The 20,827-nt window shown below is 28.1% G+C and overlaps 1 protein-coding gene across 1 annotated transcript in view; it reads right to left on the reverse strand.

Moving 5' to 3' along the window:
- The window catches only part of LOC107449511 (Equilibrative nucleoside transporter 2), an 88,337-nt gene that overhangs the window by 36,154 nt on the left and 31,356 nt on the right, over window positions 1–20,827 (reverse strand). The window contains exon 4 of the mRNA XM_016065042.5: window positions 9,242–9,323. Coding sequence (XP_015920528.1) covers window positions 9,242–9,323 — 82 coding nt within the window. The remainder of the gene's footprint in view (window positions 1–9,241; window positions 9,324–20,827) is intronic.

A 20,827-nucleotide genomic window follows, 5' to 3' on the forward strand; every position in this document is an offset into this window, starting at 1 on the left:
ATATAAAATCTAACTACATGGTTATCTAGTCTCTCTTGAAACTATTTATGCTTCGTGAACGAGAAAATTAAATTAAGTCATATTCATCAAATCGAAAATCAAATTATTAAGAATAATGTTGGTTACCTCAAGTTTCTAAAAGTGAATATAGGTCTTATTAAAAGTCTAAAAACACATATCACAGGGATGAGAGTAGTCAGAAAGTAAAAAAGAGGAAATCCAAGAATAATGAATTTACATTATATATATATATATATATATATATATATATATATATATATATATATATATATACATTATATACAGTACCGTTCAAAAGTATCAGTACACCTAGAAACTTATAAAAAAATGGCAAAATTCAAAGTGTCATAACTTCTTTAAAAATGATCAAAAATGATTCTGCTTTAGCTCATTTTGAAGCTTAAAATCTCTACTTTTATGTACTCTAATTGTTTTTAATTATTATATTTTGCAACTATGTACAATTACACTCTAAACAATCATAGAAAATTGTATCAATTTTTTGTGAAGTTTGACGCAATCTACGGGCACAAAGGGGTCAGATATTGTTAATTTTTATTATACCATTGAAAAATTTGGACTTATAGCTTTCATTTAAACGAAAAAAAATTCCAAAAAAACATGTTTTTTGACGAAGTTATTGTCAAATAAAAAAAAATTTTTTTTTTTCAGAATTTAATGATTTTTCAGCAATTATGAATTTCGCACAGGAACTATTTAGGTTCGTCCTCCTACCTTCGGTCTTCGATCCATTTACCAGCATAAATCATATGTGGAAAGTCCTTCAAGAGCAGTGGCGAAAAATAGACAAGATAACATTAAAAAAGCTGATTGATCGGATGCCTCGAGTGTGTGCTGCAGTTATAAAAGCGCGGGGAGGATATTTTGAAGAAAGCGAAATATGATGTAAAATATTTTTTCATTATTACATTTTTGTTTTCAAATTTTTTCTGAGACAAATACGAAAAAATAAATTTCAAAATATTAAATTGTAAACGTTGATTCTTATTTCATTATTATATTTTCCAAAAAAAAGTTAAAATTGTTATAATAAATTATGAAATAATATTATCGAGAAATATTAAATTTTAATTTATTTTAATAAAAAAATTTTCATATCATATTATAATTACACTAAAATTCATTATAATTGCTGAAAAATCATTAAATTCTGAAAAAAAAACCTTTTTTTTTATTTGACAATAACTTCGTCAAAAAACATGTTTTTTTTTTTTTTTTTTTTTTTTTTTTTAAATGAAAGCTAAAAGTCCAAATTTTTCAATGGTATAATAAAAATTAACAATATCTAACCCCTTTGTGCCCGTACATCGCGTCAAACTTCACAAAAAATTAATACAATTTTCTATGATTGTTTGGAGTGTAATTGTACATAGTTGCAAAATATAATAATTAAAAACAATTAGAGTACATAAAAGTAGAGATTTTAAGCTTCAAAATGAGCTAAAGCAGAAGCATTTTTGATCATTTTTAAAGAAGTTATGACACTTTGAATTTTGCCATTTTTTTTATAAGTTTCTAGGTGTACTGATAATTTTGAGCGGTACTGTATATATGTATATATATATATATATATACATACATTATATATATATATATATATATATATATATATATATATATATATATATATATATATATATATATATATATATATATACATACATACATATATACATACATACATATATACATATATACATATATACATATATATATATATATATATATATATATATATATATATATATATATATATACATACATACATACATACATATATACATATATATATGCATAATTATATATATACACACAAATTTGACAAAAAAAAGTGATTTTTTTAAAATTGTAAGCCATGTGATTATAAATCCCGATTAGAGGCTTTTAAATTACGTGAATATGAAACTCTATATCGAATTTAAAAAATACGAAAATACAAATCATGATACGTAATTTTTAGATCACGTAAATACAAATCACGATGCATAATTTTTAAATCGCGCGAATACGAATCCCAATGTCTAGTTTTCAAAGCACGTATAAACACAAAAATCGATGTTTGATATTACAACCGCAAAAACGAATCACAACATTGAATTTTAAGCTCCCGTGAATACGAATCGCTACATAGGGTTTTAAAAGCGGGTAAATACAAATCGCGATATTGGATTTTTAAATCTCGTAAATAAGAATCGCAATGTACGATATTTAAATCGCCTGAATAAGAATCGCAACATTCAACTTTTAAATCAAGTAAATACGAAAATCGATGTTTGATAACAAAATCGCGATTTTAAAAATGCATAAATACAAAACGCGATATTGTATCTTTAAATCACGTAAATAAGAATCATAATGTACGATATTTAAATAGCGCAAATAAGAATCGCAATGCGCAACGTTTAAATCAGGTAAATACGAAAATCGATGATTGATATTAAAATCGCGTGAATAAGAATCGAGATATTTGCAGAGTCTAGACTTGGGATTTCTAAAAGGCTTGTTTGTATTGTTTTTGTCTAGACATAATAAATGAAAATTTACAAGATTAATTGAATGAGAAATTAATATTTTCACCACAAATACACCTCTTCCCCCCCTCCCCCGTTTGCTTTCACGCCAGAAAATAGGAAGCAACGACGTCTGAATTACGAAAATACGAGCTATCCGGTGAACGGATAAAATTACAGAAATCTTATTTTCTGTGCGTAAAAGTGGAGAAAATAGCTAAAATAAGTAAAAATGAGGAAGGGTTAGCAGTTAGGACGTAGTTTGAATTTTCTGTTTATTTGAAAATCATAATAAATATAATTATTTTATTTCAACGAAAAATTTAAAAAAAAAAAAAAAAAAAAAAAACGGGATATTTATAAAAAAAGTTTTATCGGAGTTTTTGATAAAAGGGCTGAAATTCGAGAGACAAAAGCGAAAAAAGCAGAAATCCGCTAAAATGCGGAAAAATCTCATCCCTGTATAAAGGTCAACCAGTCTTATCCCAAGGAAATGATTTTTAGAGAAACTTCAGAGGGAGGAATGAGGACTTCAATACTTTCGCTCCGCGAAAATTAAATTTCTCTTAAAATATTTTAGATTTTTCAAAAACAAAAAAAATTCCGCGGAAATTAGCGGGGGAAATGGAAAAATCTGAAAAAGAAGTGAAAATCCGCGAATCAGCGGAAGAATCACATCTCTGTGATCACGAATGATAAAATGTTAATAAGAGTTATATGTACGCGAATTATTAAAACTAATTTTAAACTAATCCCAAAACATGCCTTTAATTAATTTAGTAGATCAATTAGATACTCAATTGTGTTTAGAAAATTTAGGTGTTACTAAAGAAAAATATGTATGTATGCTTTATCTGTTAGTTGCAGCTTCAATTCCTGAGAATGTTTTAATTGCATGGGAAAGAGGAAGAAATTCTGTCACTCGGATTAATAAATGCCAACACACATAATCTTGAATAAATAGTGCAGTTCCTTCGGTAAGGAATGAAGTGATCAGTACAGAGAGAATGGTTCGTACAGCTATTAACAATAGAATGGGCAAAATGAAAGTAGAAATTGTTCGAGTAATGAATTCAACGATCACGACAGCGTCTACTTTAATAACCCAAGCAAAAACCGATAAATGCAAAACAGATGTATTTTGTCTATTCAGCAAAAAGGGCACACATAGAAGTTGTGATTGTTTTACTACTCAAAAATTACTCTACCTATAGGGCCACATATGAACAAATTGAAGGAAAAAAAAAATTTAAAAAATTCTTGAAAAATAAAAAGTAGAAATTAAAAAAAAACGTACATTTGTTTTTTAAAAAAAAAAACTTACGTTTTCGACATACCCAATCTCAAATAATGTAGTTTTTCAATAGCTTTTTGTTATGGTAAACGCTATGGATTTATGCATAGTTTTGAAAATCCCAATAGTATTTTTAATACGACATTATTACAATACAGGAATTTCGAATTTAGTTATCACTCTGGAAGCTTGTCGTGTGTGCCGATTTCATCATAAATCCAATGACTTTTCAGTAGTTACTGCTACCCATTTTCACGTAATTTCTGAAATCGCGATTTTTTTCCAAATATAATTTAAAGTCTTGAATGAGGCATTTAAATCTCGTTTTCGACGCTCGTAATTTGAGCAAACTTTATCGCAAATCTAAATGACTTTTATCGGCGGTTATCGGTACCTATTTCACGTCATTTTTAAAATCTCGATATTTTCAACATATTATTACAAATCGCGAGAGATGAATCGCTCTTTTAAATAACCACTTTTTTATGTGCTTTATTTGTGCTGATTTTAACGCAAATCAATTTATTTTTCAATCGTTATTTTGACAATTATTGCTACACACTTTTCTAAGATTTTGAAAGACCCGACATTTTTTACTTGCTTTGCGACCTTTAATTTCGAATCTCACATTTAAATGTAACACTTTTTGACGTGCTTCATTTATGCCGATTTCACCGTGAATACAAAGCGCTTTTGATAGTTTTTTCGGTAGTTATTGCCACGCTTTTCCAAGTGATTTAAAAATTCCACATGTTTTAAAATACTATAAGCTTCACGGCACGCGAGTTCTGAATTGCGTATTAAAATTATTATTTTTTACGTGCTCTATTTGTGCCGATTTTAACATTATATAAGAGGTTTTCAAAAAAAAAAATTTTTTTTGTTGCAGTTATTGCTGTTTCTTTACCTGCGATTTTGAATATCCTGATATTTTAACACAATATTACATACAACTCAAGAAATTCGATTCTGCTTTAAATTTTTTTTGTAACTTAAAAAGCTATTGCGTATCTTAGCAAAATCGACATCTTCTCAGAGAGAATAATACGAAACGAGATGTGTAAATTTATATTAAAAGTGCGTCCCATTTGCAGCAAAATAATTCAATGCATGTGCATATTTCTTCAGTCCCAAGAAACACATATACATACATATATATTATATATATATATATATATATATATATATATATATATATATATATATATATATATATATATATATATATATATATATATATATATATATATATATATATATAATTATTATGACCATCTCAGAGTTTTATGCAATTGAGTTAATGCGTCACAGCGCTGCCGCTAGAGGGCAAGATAACTATAACACGGGAATGCTGGACAAGTGAGTCATCAGTTATACTGTGTTGCTTACTCAGATATGGGAAAGAAAAGTGATTTAACTGAATTTCAACGTGGAATGATTGTGGGTGCGAGATGTGTCGGAACGAGTATCAGCAAAACGGCTGCACTTGTGAAGTGTTCTAGAGCAGCAGTTGTTAATGTGTACAAAGAATGGACAATCAAGCAAAAAACCGGGTCTCAACGTCAGACTTGTGGTTGTCACAGGGTACTGAATGCTCGATCAGAGAGAAGGCTGGCCAGGGTTGTGCAGCGCAACAGGAGAGCAACAGTACGACAAATTGCAAGTGATCTTAATCAAGGAGCATTTGTGAACGCCTCTGAACGGACTGTTCGACGCACATTGCGCCGTATAGGATATGGAAGCAGACGACCTTATCGTAAGCCTCTACTGTCTGCTTTCAATAAACACAGACGTCTCCAATTTGCAAAGGAGCACTAACATTGGACAGTAGATGACTGGAAGAAGGTCATGTGGTCCGATGAATCACGAATTCAAATGCATCGCGCAGATGGCAGGATGAGAATATGGAGAAAACAGCACGAAAGCATGGACCCCAACTGCATTGCCACGACACTTCAAGCTGGTGGTGGCAACGTTATGGTATGGGGAATGCTCTCTTGGTATTGTATGGGTCCTTTAATTCCTGTACCACAACGCCTTAATGTCCAAGGGTATTTAAGTATCATCGCAGATCAAGTACATCCGTTTATGTCAATGGTGTACTCTGGCGGGGACGGATACTTCCAGCAGGACAACGCTCCTTGTCATAAAGCTGGCATCGTCCTCAGATGGTTCGAAGAGCATGACGAAGAATTTAACTTGCTTCGTTGGCCAGCACAATCCCTAGATCTCAATCCAATTGAGAATTTGTGGGATGGAATTGAACGGGCGCTCAGACAGATGGATTCAGTACCAAATTTGCAGGAATTGGCAAGTGCAGTTCAGCGAGCATGGTCTGGCATACCTTCTACCACCTACCAACATCTCATAGAATCCATGCCCAGACGAATTAAGGCAGTAATACGCGCAAAAGGTGGCCCAACAGCGTACTGAAGGGGTGGTCATAATTTGGCCACTCAGTGTATATATATATACACACACACACACATACATACACATGTCTACATATACATGTATAAACGTATACATATGCATACGCGTGTATACATTTATGCATGCATAAGCATACGCATACACAAGTATACCAATACATACGCACACACATGCATACCTATACATATGCATACACATGCATACCTATACACATGTATACACATACACATGCATACGCATACACATACAGATACATACGCGCGCACATGCATGCCTGTACATACACATGCATCCCCACGCATACATAAACACACACATACACATGCAAACATATGCACACGCACACACATACATACGCATACACATACATATGCATAATACACATGCATACACATGTATACATATAAATACGCAAACAGATGTATACATATACGTATGCATAAACATGCATATATATACATACGAATGTATACATATACATACATGCACATATACATATATATACATGTACATATATAGACACATATACATATATACACACATATATGCACATATACATATATATAAATACAGTACTGAACCATTTATCCGGTATCCAGAAAACCGGGGGAAATTTCGCTCGGTTTTCTCCCCATTTTGAACTAGAACGATTGAGGGAAGTGGCGGAAATTTGACTTATTGTTGAAGTTGAACAGAGAAAAATGAATGTGGATGAGGATATTTTCTTCCAGTTTATAAAGAGAAAATTTCTATGTTTCTTCTATGACCTTTAAGATCTTTAGGTTGAGAGGGCCAGGGAAAGGATAAATGTTTTATTTTCTCTTGTGTGTGTGTCTGAAAGAATCAGTGGTTTTTTGATAAGCTGCTGTCAATCTAGCATAAAGGAGAGGCATGCGGAAATCCTTTTCTCTTTTATTTACGAGAGGGTGTGCGGGGAAAAAGCATTGTACACTCATTATCAGTGAACAAAAGGTAAAAGAGAAATAAAAAGAAAAATATATCCATTTACCAGGGACTAATATATCTATGACGTTTATATCTATGTCCTATACTTTAAGAAAAAGTAAAGTGAAATGGAAATACAAAATATTAATTGGAATATGAAAACGATTAAAATGCGGCAACTTTTTATTCAGTAATAAAGTAGGACATACATAGGTATAACATATTTGAATCCAAATTTAAGTTTTTTTTTCTTAAAAAAAAAAACATTATTTAAAAAAAAAAGGATTAAGTAAGAAAAAAATGGCAACATTTAATTAAAAATGCGACTAAGTTTTGCCAATGCTTTTAATAACATATTTCAAAAAAATAAAAGCGAAATAAAAATAATAAATAAGTATGAATTTTTTTTTAACTATGATTCTGGGAAATTTTGAATCTGGAATGAAAATTCGGAATATTTCAGAAATTTTTTTAAAGGTATATTACATATATTTGAAAATATAGATGGCGTTTTCAATATAAATGTAAACAACAATAACGAGATCTTGACCTGCTCTACTTCCGGTTAGAAAGTACAGCGCAGCTTACCACAGCTAATTCTGCGAGGTGATATTTTTAAACAGATAATTTTATTTTCAATAATCAAATTATGTCTTTTTCTGAGCTCAAATCTGCTGTATTTCATGAGACATTAATGATATTAAGTAATTCTGTTGAGTTTGAAAAGAAAATTTGTTTTAGTTATTTATAGATGTATTGTTAAAAATGCTGACACATGATTACTAGATTTAGAAACAACTCGTCTTTTCAGCGGTCCCGATTTAGCCTCTTTTTACTTGTTTATTACTGTTTGTTCCTGTTACAAGTCGTGCACCATCATATATTAGTGTTAGCATAGTGTTCGAGCAGCCAGCAAGCTTAAGTTCATCTTACAAATTAACATATAGGTTTAAATTTCAAAGTTGGTATATTGTTGACAAGAAAAGTGTTTTGCAACCATTTTTTTTTTTCAAATAACGATTCTTATAACGATTTTTTCCTAGAACACAAATAATAAATCAGGTAACAAATACACGTATACAAGAAAAACTGCTCAAGATAGTCTCAAAATACTCGATCGCGTTGTGAGCTAAATGATTTCAAAATACACCGGAAATAGTAACCTGGAAGTATAGGCAGTAAAGAGCTCGCAGTGCACCCTAGTGTAGAATACACCATCTATTTATATTATATTTGTGCAGGTTTTCTCTAATGAAAATTATTACTTTTTTCCCCCTTTATTAAAACCTAAAAACAAGGTCGACTATAACGTGTTTTTAAAAATAAAAATATTTTATGCGAATTAAAATAATAATAAATTTGTTTTGAACAAAGGTTTCGGATGGCAATAATTCATTAAAAAGAAGCATGGATCTTTAATATATTTTCGAAAATATCGCATGCTCTGTTATAATACAAGCAATATTTTCGATATAAAAGTTGCGAATAGATATGTTCAAGCATGATCTAGAACATAATATAAACATTATAGTCCAATTTACGCAAGTTTATTATATAAATTCTGTCTGCATCTAAAGAAATTTTAAACAGAAAAATATTAGCTAGTAGCTAGTTGAAAATTTAAAAATATTAACTGAAATTTCTAACATATTTAATGTAATGTTTCTCACAAAAATGAAAAGCTAATCTCAAGTACTAATCATATATAACTAAAAATTCAGGCTAAATCTTCTTTATTGAAATATTTTAAACACAGATTAGAACTAGAAAAACTTCCTTCTTGCACAAAAGAAAAAGAGGAAAAATAAATTAATTTATTATCGCTAACATTCAAAAATTCCTCTTTAAACTGTAGGGTAGAAGCAATACATAATGGAAAGATAAGGTGTGAAAATTTCGGGCTAATACTTTAAACTACGGATTAAAATGAAACATTTTTACGCTTGCGTAATTTTAAAATATATTTTTAAATAAATATCGGAGAGAAAAAGTTAAAAAAAAGAAAATTTTAACTCACTGATCTGGCAGTAATAAACATATTCCAAGGCATTAAGGTACCAACTCCATGAAGAATTAAGATCAGGAAAAGTAGATTGAATCTGTAATAAAGACAAAATAGTTCTATCATTTGAGGTAGGGAAATTGTTCACCTCAATAGATAATCATTTACCTGTCCTTAATTTCTTTTCTCCGAGGAGAATTCATTTCGTCGATTGATGCTAAAGGAATCTCCATTGTAATTTCGGATTCACACGTTTTTATATACCATGCTGTAAATTTTGCTTACGAAAACACTAGTCCGCTAGAACGACTTCTAGGAAGAAATCACCGAGTGAAAAATCAATAACTAGCGCAGGCTCAGATGATGAGGCTTTCAGAGACGCCGCCACACAGTGGGACAAAAATCATTTTTTGGCAATTAAAACTGATCTTTTTTTAATGATATTTATTACTCAAGCTTATTTCACAATGCATTGTGTAAAGAATATTGTATCTATTGTAATAAAAGCAAAATTTGAATTAAATTAAACTTTCAGAAAAAGTTGAGATTTGTGTTATGCCTTAAAAACTACAGATTTGTATAGTTATTAAAATTAGGAGGCTTGAATACGAAACTTAGTTAAATGTACAATCTTATGGTTTTATATATTAGTTTAAATAAATATTATGATAATATAGTTTTTCATAATTTGGGATCTATCTACCTTGATCATATATTTCAAGAGCTCAAAATAATAAGTAAATAAAATAAAGGCTTACGAGCCAATGAAATTAAATTACATACACACATTTTATATATATATATATATATATATATATATATATATATATATATAATAAATATTAGTTCCTCTAATATTAAATAAATTATAGTCGATGAGCTATAATAGTAATTAAAAGACTCAGGGCCTTAGCGAACCGATTCGAGAGGTTTATGTAATTGAAGTTTATTTTGCCGACCATCATTCGCATATATATATATATATATATATATATATATATATATATATATATATATATATATATATATATATATATATATATATATATATATATATATATATATATATATATATATATATATATATACAAAATTTATTTTGGAAGCATTTCTACAAGTAATATGCAAAATATTATTTATCAAAATAATTTTTACAGCACTTAAAAATTTAACCGCCATATGTGTATAAATGCGGTATTAATAACTAAATGCAACGAGTAAATATCCAAGATATAAAAAAAAGAAAATATTTTTTTAAAATATCTATTATTCTTAATAAATTGGTAACAAAATTTTATTAAAATATATATTTTTTAAATTTTTTTTTAAAAAACGGAAATTTATTCTATTCAATTGAATTAAGTTTTTATTTAGAAAAATAATCAAAAATTACTAGTGGAAATAATTTTAAAAAATAAAGGAGTGAATTTTTATGTTTTTCAAAACACTTTTAAATACCTTTACTTCATAATTACATTAATGTTTGAAACATTTCGTGGTTATTAAAATTTATCTTTTGTTTTACATAAATATTATTGCCATAAGCAATTTAATGCAACTGAAAGAATATTAGGAAGTAAGTCATAATCAGCAAATACAGTCTTCCATCAGAAATTGATTCAAAACAATAAAGTAAATTATGGGTTCATTTTAAAAAAATAAGAAAAACATTGAAAATATTGCAGGTAATTTTACCAAAATTCTTACCACGTAAATTTAATTCAGCCTTGCTTTGAAAGTGAAAAACGCTATCAACTTGATATAATCAACAATATAATTTTTTTTTTTTGATTTTTGTAAAATTAACAAATAATATTTTAACGATTGCTATATTGTTTTATCGAAATATGTTTATTATTTAGAAAAAAGTTTAAAAAACACTGTAATAAATAGGAAAAAATTTAAATAACAATAGAAATAAAGCTCTTTTTAACATATTTTTACATATTCAGTTTGATAAATACAGTTAAAAATCATTTTTAGATATAAAACGTTTTTTATAATCCCCATCAAATGTAACAAATAAAAACACCGTTTTTTTATATTAAAACCAGTATAAAAAAGAAAGAAAAACATCTTTAAAACCGTAACAGAATCACATAAATAAATTAAAACTAATAATAGAAAACTACGAAAAACATTCACTTAAATTCATGTGTCTGCATGAGAAGCTTTTTGTAATTTATTTTTTTAATCTTTAAAATTTGAAAATGTCAGAGTTGTTTTTAAAACATCTCATTTCTTTTTTAACTTTTAAATAATCATTTGTTTTTGTTGGAATTTATTTGGTAATTTTATAATTATTTGGTAATATTTAATAAAATAAGTAATAGTACAGTCCGCAAAAAAAAAAATATATATATATATATATATATATATATATATATATATATATATATATATATATATATATATATATATATATATATATATACATACAGTGGTGGCAAAAGTGTGGGCACTTTTTGAAAGTTTCATGTTTTTCAACTTTGTGTGCTTGTAGAATATATAAATTTTCACTTAAATACAAACGTTTATATATCAAATTGAAGGTAATTTAATGTAGAATTTAATAATAAATACAGTATTACAATATCTGTATTACAAAAAAGTTATGCAATTAATAGTAAGATCTATCTTAGATTTGCATTTTTTTAAAGTGATACTTCCACAATCAATACTTAGTAGGATAACCCTTAATGTTTAAGACAGCTTCGCAGCGTCTTTTCATCGAGTGAACGAGTGTTTGGAGTTCATCTTTCGTAATCACATGGTGCCAAGAATCAATTATAGCTTCACTTACCTGTCTCTTATTGGATGGACGTTTTTTTCGTACAAGAATTTTCAAACGTCGCCACAAATTTTCAATTGGATTGAGATCAGGGCTGTTTTCTGGCCATGGTAATATATCTATGCCTTTATTTTGAAAGCATGCTTTGCATACTTTTGCTGTGTGGCATGGAGCTGAATCCTGCTGAAAAATAAATGGTTCGTCGTTAGAGAAGAGATCCCTGATGGAAGATATCAATTTTGGTTTCAGGGCAGTTTCGATGTATTTTTTGGCATTCAGGATGCCATAAATCACTTGAATTCGGCCCACACCATCTGCAGATATACATGCCCAAATCATGACATTTGTTGGATTTTTAGTAGTTGCTTCAATGCAATCAGGATGAAGCGCTTCACCTACTCTACGTCTCACGTATTTTTTACCATCACTTCCAAAGAGCGATATTTTACTCTCATCACTCCAGATTACTTGCTTCCATTGATTTTCTGACCATTTAATGTGTTCTTTTGCCGACTTAACTCGTTTTTTGCGTTGCTTTTGATTTAAATATTGTTTTTTCCTTGGAATTCTAGCTTGTGGTCCAAATCCTGATAAGCTTCTTCTTATTGTTCTTGAACTTACTGCAATACCAGCTGCATTCATTTCACATCTAATGGCATCTGATGACATTTTTCTATCTTGAAGGCATAGCCATTTGATTTTTCTATCGGTAGTAGCACTTGTGCATTTTTTTCGGCCTGATTTGGCGTCCTGAATGCCAAAAAATACATCGAAACTGTCCAGAAACCAAAATTGATACCTTCCATCAGGGATCTCTTCCCCAACAACGAACCATTTATTTTTCAGGAGGATTCAGCTCCATGCCACACAGCAAAAGTATGCAAAGCATGCTTTCAAAATAAAGGCATAGATATATTACCATGGCCAGGAAACAGCCCTGATCTCAATCCAATTGAAAATTTATGGCGACGTTTGAAAATTCTTGTACGAAAGAAACGTCCAAACAATAAAAGACAACTAAGTGAAGCTATAATTGATTCTTGGCACCATGTAATTACGAAAGATGAACTCCAAACACTCGTTCACTAGATGAAAAGACGCTGTGAAGCTGTCTTAAAAATTAAGGGTTATCCTACTGAGTATTGATTGTGTAAGTATCACTTTAAAAAAATGCAAATCTAAGATGGATCTTACTCAGAAAAGCATGCTTCTGATGGAATATGATAATACTCCAGATTGTGCTTATTTCATGTGATTATATTTTTTTTTTCGTTTGTTTTCTCAATAATTGATACAATTTTAATAATATACATACGTATGCATAGATTTGGAATAATATATTTATCAATTTCTTCAATATATATTTTATAATTATTAATACGAACACATAGTCAACATTTTTAAGCATCTTAAAATTTCTTAACATTTTATATATCATCATAATCTTAAAAAAAAAATTAATCACCAGTCCGGGAGAGTTTCGCAGAACTTTTTTACCAACGATTTAATTAAATTTTAACGTTTTTAAAACTCTTATTCTTTACGCTACTACGCATATTATTTCTTGATTAATATACTAATCAATTTTTTAGTACTTTAATTTAGGTTTTCTTTAAAGTAAAGTTCCTTTTTAAATTATTGTCAAGTTTTTTCAAAAGAAAACTAAGAATAAAACCTCGCTAAGAAATTAAAAACATTCCGCTGTTTAAAATCATTTGATGCGAAGCAGCCGATTACTCGTATTTACTAAGCATACTATTTTTTCGAAAAAAGAATATAAATTACTGATTTTCTTCTTTTTTTTCTTTTTTTTTTTAGTTTCTTGTGACTTCAGCATAGAATATATAAAATAGTGTTGATTTTTTATAAGTCACTACAAAGAGTATAAAGATACCGAACATAAAAAGCTGTCGAATACGTATTCAAAATTTTTGAGCGTCTTAAAATATCTCAGTATCTTAAATGTCATCCTAACATCTTAGTTGTGAAATTAAATTTTTAATTATCTGACCACTTGTGATTCAAAGAACTATCCAATTAATTATTTCATTATATCTTTTACTCTTTCTTTATGACAGCATGTAGATTTTTTTCCGGATAATATACTAAACTATTTTGTTTAATTTTTAACTTTAGCAGGATTCCCAAGATATTATTATAGTATAATTTGCTATTAGGAAAATGCCTTATTTTGTTAAGCAGCAAATACTAAAAATTGAAATTTGTAAAAAGATTCCGAAGCCGTGCTAATTTTAGAACCATCTGATTTTTGAAAAAATGCAATAAAAAATACGCAATTTTCGAACTTATTTTGATAAAGAAAAAATAAAGAAAAAAAATACACGGCTAGAAGGTTAACGCACTTTTTACAGAAACTGTGAAAACCAATTTTTCCTATATTTCGTCCTAAGGGAATAAGAATGATATTGCTCCAAGGAACCTACTCAATAATTTCGTTTTTTCCAGAATGAAATCTGTTTGATCGAAACATTATTCCATGAAAACAAAATGAGAAAAAAATTAACTTTTATTACTTATCTAAGCTTATTCCATTTATTTAATGATAGCGGTATCAAGGTTAAGGATATGCGGTGGAAGCCCCGTTTACTATTATACTATAAATGTATTAAATCATATAGTTTGAATAATTTATTTTAAGCAAATAAGGTTGCAAAAATAAACTCGATCGAAATACTCCTAAAGTATACCCTAAAATATATGTAGAATAAACTTCGGAATCGATAAAAAATACCTTAAAAAAATTGTACTGCATTGATTTTTTTTTAGAAAGTAGTGAATTATTATTTTTTCAATCTAAGAACCTACGTCTATATCTTGCGTAAAACTTATTTTAATAGCGAGTGAAATAATTTAATATGTTGTGTTACTAAATGGATGATCCCAAGAAACTGAATCGAAAATATAAAATCTTAATACATTTAAAAAATAATAGATGATAATAAAAATAGACATGTCTTGAGCGTCCAATAATTAAAGTCACAAGTCATTCACGCCTGACAAGTCTTGAGAACGGGAGCTTATATTTAAACGCTCGAAACATGTCGACTTTTACTTCCCTCTTCATATTTTTTGAAGCCAGTTGAGTTTTTATCATCAAATATACTGTTTCACATTTGGGTCTTTATCATTATTTTGATAGGGATTATACGCTTGTTAAAGTAAATATATGCATTTTAATATTTTAACAGGATTCGTGTGATTTTTTAAAACGTAAGAGAAACGTAGCATCAATATTGTAAAAGTTATCTTTAACTTTAAAATTAAAATTTTGAGACCAGATATTTTGAGGAGTTAATGGAATTGAAAATTTTATCTTTTAAGTTTTTGTGCCATTTCAGTATCTTAAGGAAGAAAAAAAAAAAAAAAAAAAAAGAGTATCGCATCAGGTATGTATAAGAAAACAAAACAAAAAAATATCATAGTAGCGGTATTTGGTGGTAAATGTAGCTTATCGTAATTGAAGAACATTCACATTTTATGGTGAATTTGTGAGCGTAAGTTTCACGATGTATCGAAACATGAGGATGCTATTTGCAATTCATCTATATCCAAGAAAATCATGTAACCTAAATATCAAGCAGAATGAAGAGATTTTTTAAACAACGAATCATACAATATGCAACATATTATTTCAATATCTTATTCTTAAAAACAACATATTTCAATGTTTTTAAAATGCTAATTAACATTCAGCAATTCCTTGAGTTATAGAAAAAAGAAATATCGTAAATTATAGAAAACCTTGTGAAGGTGCATTATAATTACTATACAGTCTACATTTTATTTTTCAAGCACTTTTTTTTTGTTTCTTTAAATTTTCTTGCCTAGAAGACTCGAAGAAGAATCGATTAAAGCTTTAAAAATGATTATCCCTAAAATTTTGTATAGTTATAATATATTATGCAAATTTGATTTTAGTATGTAATCCTAGTATAAATACGGTAAAAACATAAAAAATCTAAATAATGTCAGATAAAAAGTTCTTGTATTTAAATTCTAAAAGCTTAGAAAATCATAAATAATTTATAAATTGATTCGAATTTTCTTTTCAAATGAGAATAAAAGAAAAAAAAAATTTTGCCTTTTGGACAAAAATCAACTTAAAAATTGTCTATTGCCTAGAAACTTCGAAATATTTTCTATTAACTATTAAATAAATCTCTCCAAGCAATCGCAGAACATTATTTCAATTTTTTTTATAGTCAGAACTTGGTTGCTTAGCAACCGAGTAAAATTAGGTATTCCTCTCTTGAATTAGTCTATGGGTTATCTTAAAATATTCATTTGTTGGCTGTTTTCTGGACTATCGCCAAATATATAAACCTTCATTGCGACCCAATTTTTCCAAAATTTTGTCTACCCCCCCCCCCTACTGCAAGGGTCACGATTTCGTAACTTAATTAGTAGTTAGTACTAATTAATTTATATATTTGAGGTCAACCCCAGGAGCCATTAATATTGGCACTTTGTTCGTGAAAATCCGATTATTAGAACGAAAGCTATTCAGGGTGATATATTTTTTTTTTCTTTGCCGACTGTACATTACTACATTTTTACTCATAAATTATTGCTGTAAATTTTAATTGATTTTAAATATTGATTGATTGATTTTTGCTCATAAATGATTTAAAATAAATGCTACAAATAATTAAAGAATTTGAATTTTGAATTTTCATTTAAATAAATTAGAATTTAATTTAACCATTTCTATCAGAAGCCTCAACGGATGATGCCACTAGAAAAAAAAAATTTTTAAATTGTTTTTTTTTTTTTTTTTTTTTTAATCATTTTATGGTTTAAACAGTTTTTCAAATAATTTTTATGTGCTTCATAAAAATAAATTTTATACTTAAATATTCAAAAATAATTTTTTTTTTTTTTTTAAGAAAAAAAAATCTTATACCTAAATTTTCAAGCAGTAATTGACGAAGTATTTTAGTTGGAAATTGACATTATATTTAAAGCAATTTAATCAAACATAATATTTAAACATTAAGACTACAAAAAATAAATATGTACAAATTTATACTAACATAAAAACCTTGATGAGCAGCTGCTGGCTAGCAGAATGATTTTTCTATATTTATTTAACAGTAATATAAATTTAGATTTAAAAAATTGCCTCCATAAAATAGAAGTATTTGAATTAAACACTAAAAATCGCTTTGAGTAAGAAAGAATGCTTTCAGCCCGATAAGATGTTGTCTTTATTCTTAGAAAGAATAAGTGAAAACGTGAGAAAATATAACTTTAGGTTTTTTCATAACAACCTCAATTTTTCAAGATATTTGGGGATTTTGCTTCACAAGATCAGGGCACTCTTTTTTTCACCTTTTCATAGTGCCTGTAAAGGGCCTGCCAATATAATTTCTCTATTTTCGACGCATTTCTATTAAAAATTCTTAATTAACGAATCCAAAATTAGAAATGCTTGATACGTTGAACTGGGCAACCATCCGTAGATTTTGCGAAATGATAGAAGTATCTCATCTGTTCAAGCCGATTTATTTGCTTCAGAATTTTTAGTACTCGTGAATAAAATAAGATTAAAAGAAGAAAACATTTTATTATCTAAACCGGAACTTTTATAAAGGGGAACTGAGGACCCTATATTTATTTATTATTTTGCAAAGGAAAAAAAGAAAAGAAAAAAACAGGGTTGATGGCGACACAAAGTGAAAATCCCACAAAATTTTATGCGCAAAAAAAAAAAAAAAATCGATATCAAGATGTCAATTTATATACCATACGTGTTTCGTATTTATCACAATTTTTTTTAACTAAAATTTATAATTAAACTTTCTACCAATGACACCTTTATATAATATGACACCTTTATAGTAACTAATTTGAATTGGATTTTTGTTGTTCGATGTTGGATTTTTAAAAATCGCATGAATATGAATCACGATGTTGGATTTTAAAATCGCGTGAATAGACCCTCGAGTAATTTTAGATCCCCTGACCTAATTTTAGACCCCCTGAAAAAAAAATCACATTTTGTGTGATGATGAAAAAATTCGCCGACTAAAAATATTCTTAAGGCCCTTTCTACGCTGAAAGACAAGTCAAATTGAAGGAGCTGTGGGTGGGAGAATGGGAGGAATAGGCGTGGACATTAGTGGACATAGGGGGTGGAGATATACTGAGCGACCATGGAAGTCCGGGTTACATTTTTTGGCAAAACTCAATATTTAAAGGGTGCGCCAAAAATAGATCACGCAACTACACTTATTACTTTTTCACTATTTTTGGTGTATAAAACGGAGGTAGTGTGATTCCTTGTTACTCCTCTTATTTATTTAATTATTTTTACACCATTCATATTTCCTCATCATTCCAAATATTGGTAATATCAAATAAAATTTAAAATAATGCATGACACTGTCTTTTATTCCTTAATATTAGGAATGCCTTAAAACATTACTCTGCTCTAGAAAAAGATTTATATTATAAATATTAATAGTCTAACTAACAATAATTTTGTATAAATTTTGGGTCTTTCAATCTTCTTTCTGCGTATCCCCAACAGTAAATAAATATTACAGCCTCGATATCATTTTGAATTTTCTTTCACTCACGTAACTATGTAATATAGCGTGTATATAATCATTACATCTCCGAATATTTCAAACCATATTTTACTTAAGAATTAAAGTGCGCAAGGGTTTTACTAAACCGGGGACAATTAACTTGCATTTAATGGTGATCCTAAAGGTATATTCAAAGGTATATTTTATATTTCTGATGTTATTGAAAAATGTGAAAACTGTATTTTTCATGATTCACGACGAATAAATCTTAATGTCTTTTTCTACATTCTCTTGAAGTTTCAATAGATCTAAAAAAATACAACTGAAAAATTAAATTATAAACTTTCAAAAATTTAATTTTAATGTATGCAAAATTTTTTATTTGAAAAAAAAAGTAAGTAACTTCAAAATAACACAGTAGTCATTTAAGGATTAAAAGAAAATACAACATAATGTGAAATTAATATTTTTACAATGTCTAAACAAAATAATAATTCATAAAATCCAAATTTAAATAAAATATAAAAGATAAAAAGCGTAATTTCTTAAATGTGTGCTCCGTATATTTTATAAAACAATGTGTAATAACAATACTATAGACTAGTTTTTTACACGTTATAAACCGATATACTAGATTTTTTTTTGTTAAAGTTATCTTTATCATTTGCAATTCTAAGACAAGAATTTTGTTTTAAAATTTTTTAAACAGAACTAACGTATAGTTACTATTAAATTACAATTGACAAAAATCAAAGAACAAGCATTTTATCAGAGACCTCTACAATTTTTAACAATCATAGGTGGTACTTTAGTAGATGAATAAAAGGTAGCATATACTTTCAAATGTAAACATTAATAAGTTTACGAGTAAAACAAAAAGCAAGTAAAAGAAAAAAAATCTATATATCTAACTGGTTCGAGAGGTCCTGGCTAACAAGATTATATACTTACTCTAACTTTTGAATTGGATTCTTCAAAAATACTTGTAACAACGAGTTAGAGGATGATGTTTTAACATGAGAGTTATCTTAATTTTATTATCTGCTGGGTCTTAAAAAATAGCAGTAAAAAATATATTTTAATATATCATTTCAAAATTAAGTACAATTAATTTCCTTTAACTTTAAATTAATAATTTTATAAACTTTTCTGCATTCAGGTATAGATACTTTAATTTTGTAGATGAAAATAGATGAAAAAAAGCAAACAAAACTGTTAAGCGAGTCTCGCTTTTTATAACACATTGCTTCGTTTCATTAGGAAAAAGCCGAAAATTTATTTACTAAAACGAGTACACTATTGCGGTAGTCAACCTTAAAACCGAAAATTAAAAATTTTCTTTCATTTTAATTATTTTAATCTTATTTTTATTACAAAAATTTTAACGCAGAAGAAGTAAGAACCACTGAGCCTACATAGTTTTCAAATAAAACAGTAATCTTTGTACAAATTAAAGAATTTTTGATGAGTTGGGTTAAAAAGTGTTTGATTTAAGTACTTCACGAAGCAAAAGAATAAGTAAAGCAGTTTATACGAAGTAAAATATATCATAAAAACTAGATGAGAAACATTCAAGTAATTTTCTCTAACGAAATCATGCTTTATTAATACCCAAGTACAGATCTCGACAGTTTTCAATTTATCTCTTTTGATTAGATATAATATTATCATTTTGATAATAATGTATTTTAAACAAACTCTACGTATTCCATGCATACTTTTCCAAATAAAAATGTTTAGCGGGTAGTAAAAGGGTATCCTCTTTTCTTTATTATTTTATTCTCAGACTGTTTACAATGACGCGGAAGTAACACTCCCTCCTCCTTCTAGTTGAGGGGAGAGTAAAACTGGTTCTGAAGCCCCGACCCCCCAACCCCTAAACCTCCCCCGACCCCCCAACCTCCAAACAAATGCCAAGAAGGCTTTTGGAAACCAGCCTCAATCAGAACCATGAGCTTGTAGGGAATAAAAATAATTATTTTAATGATTATCCATAGTAATTTTTTTTAATTTTTTAATGCTTTCATAATTTATAATATTATTTTTATAAAATTAGTTTATTTCATTATTAATATTTTACCATTTTCAGTTTATTTTACATTATAATTTGTTTAAATTATTATTTTTATTTTCGCTTCAATGCTTTAGCATGAAAAGCATACTTATTAAAATTAATTTTTAATATTTTTTTCTTCAAATTTTGTAAAAAAATTTAAAAATTAAAATCTAACTTAATTTACTTTTTAATCCAAATAT

The sequence above is a fragment of the Parasteatoda tepidariorum genome, chromosome 12, assembly GCF_982258835.1.
Source record: "Parasteatoda tepidariorum strain Cologne lab strain chromosome 12, Ptep-v5.0, whole genome shotgun sequence".
Lineage (NCBI taxonomy): Eukaryota > Metazoa > Arthropoda > Arachnida > Araneae > Theridiidae > Parasteatoda > Parasteatoda tepidariorum.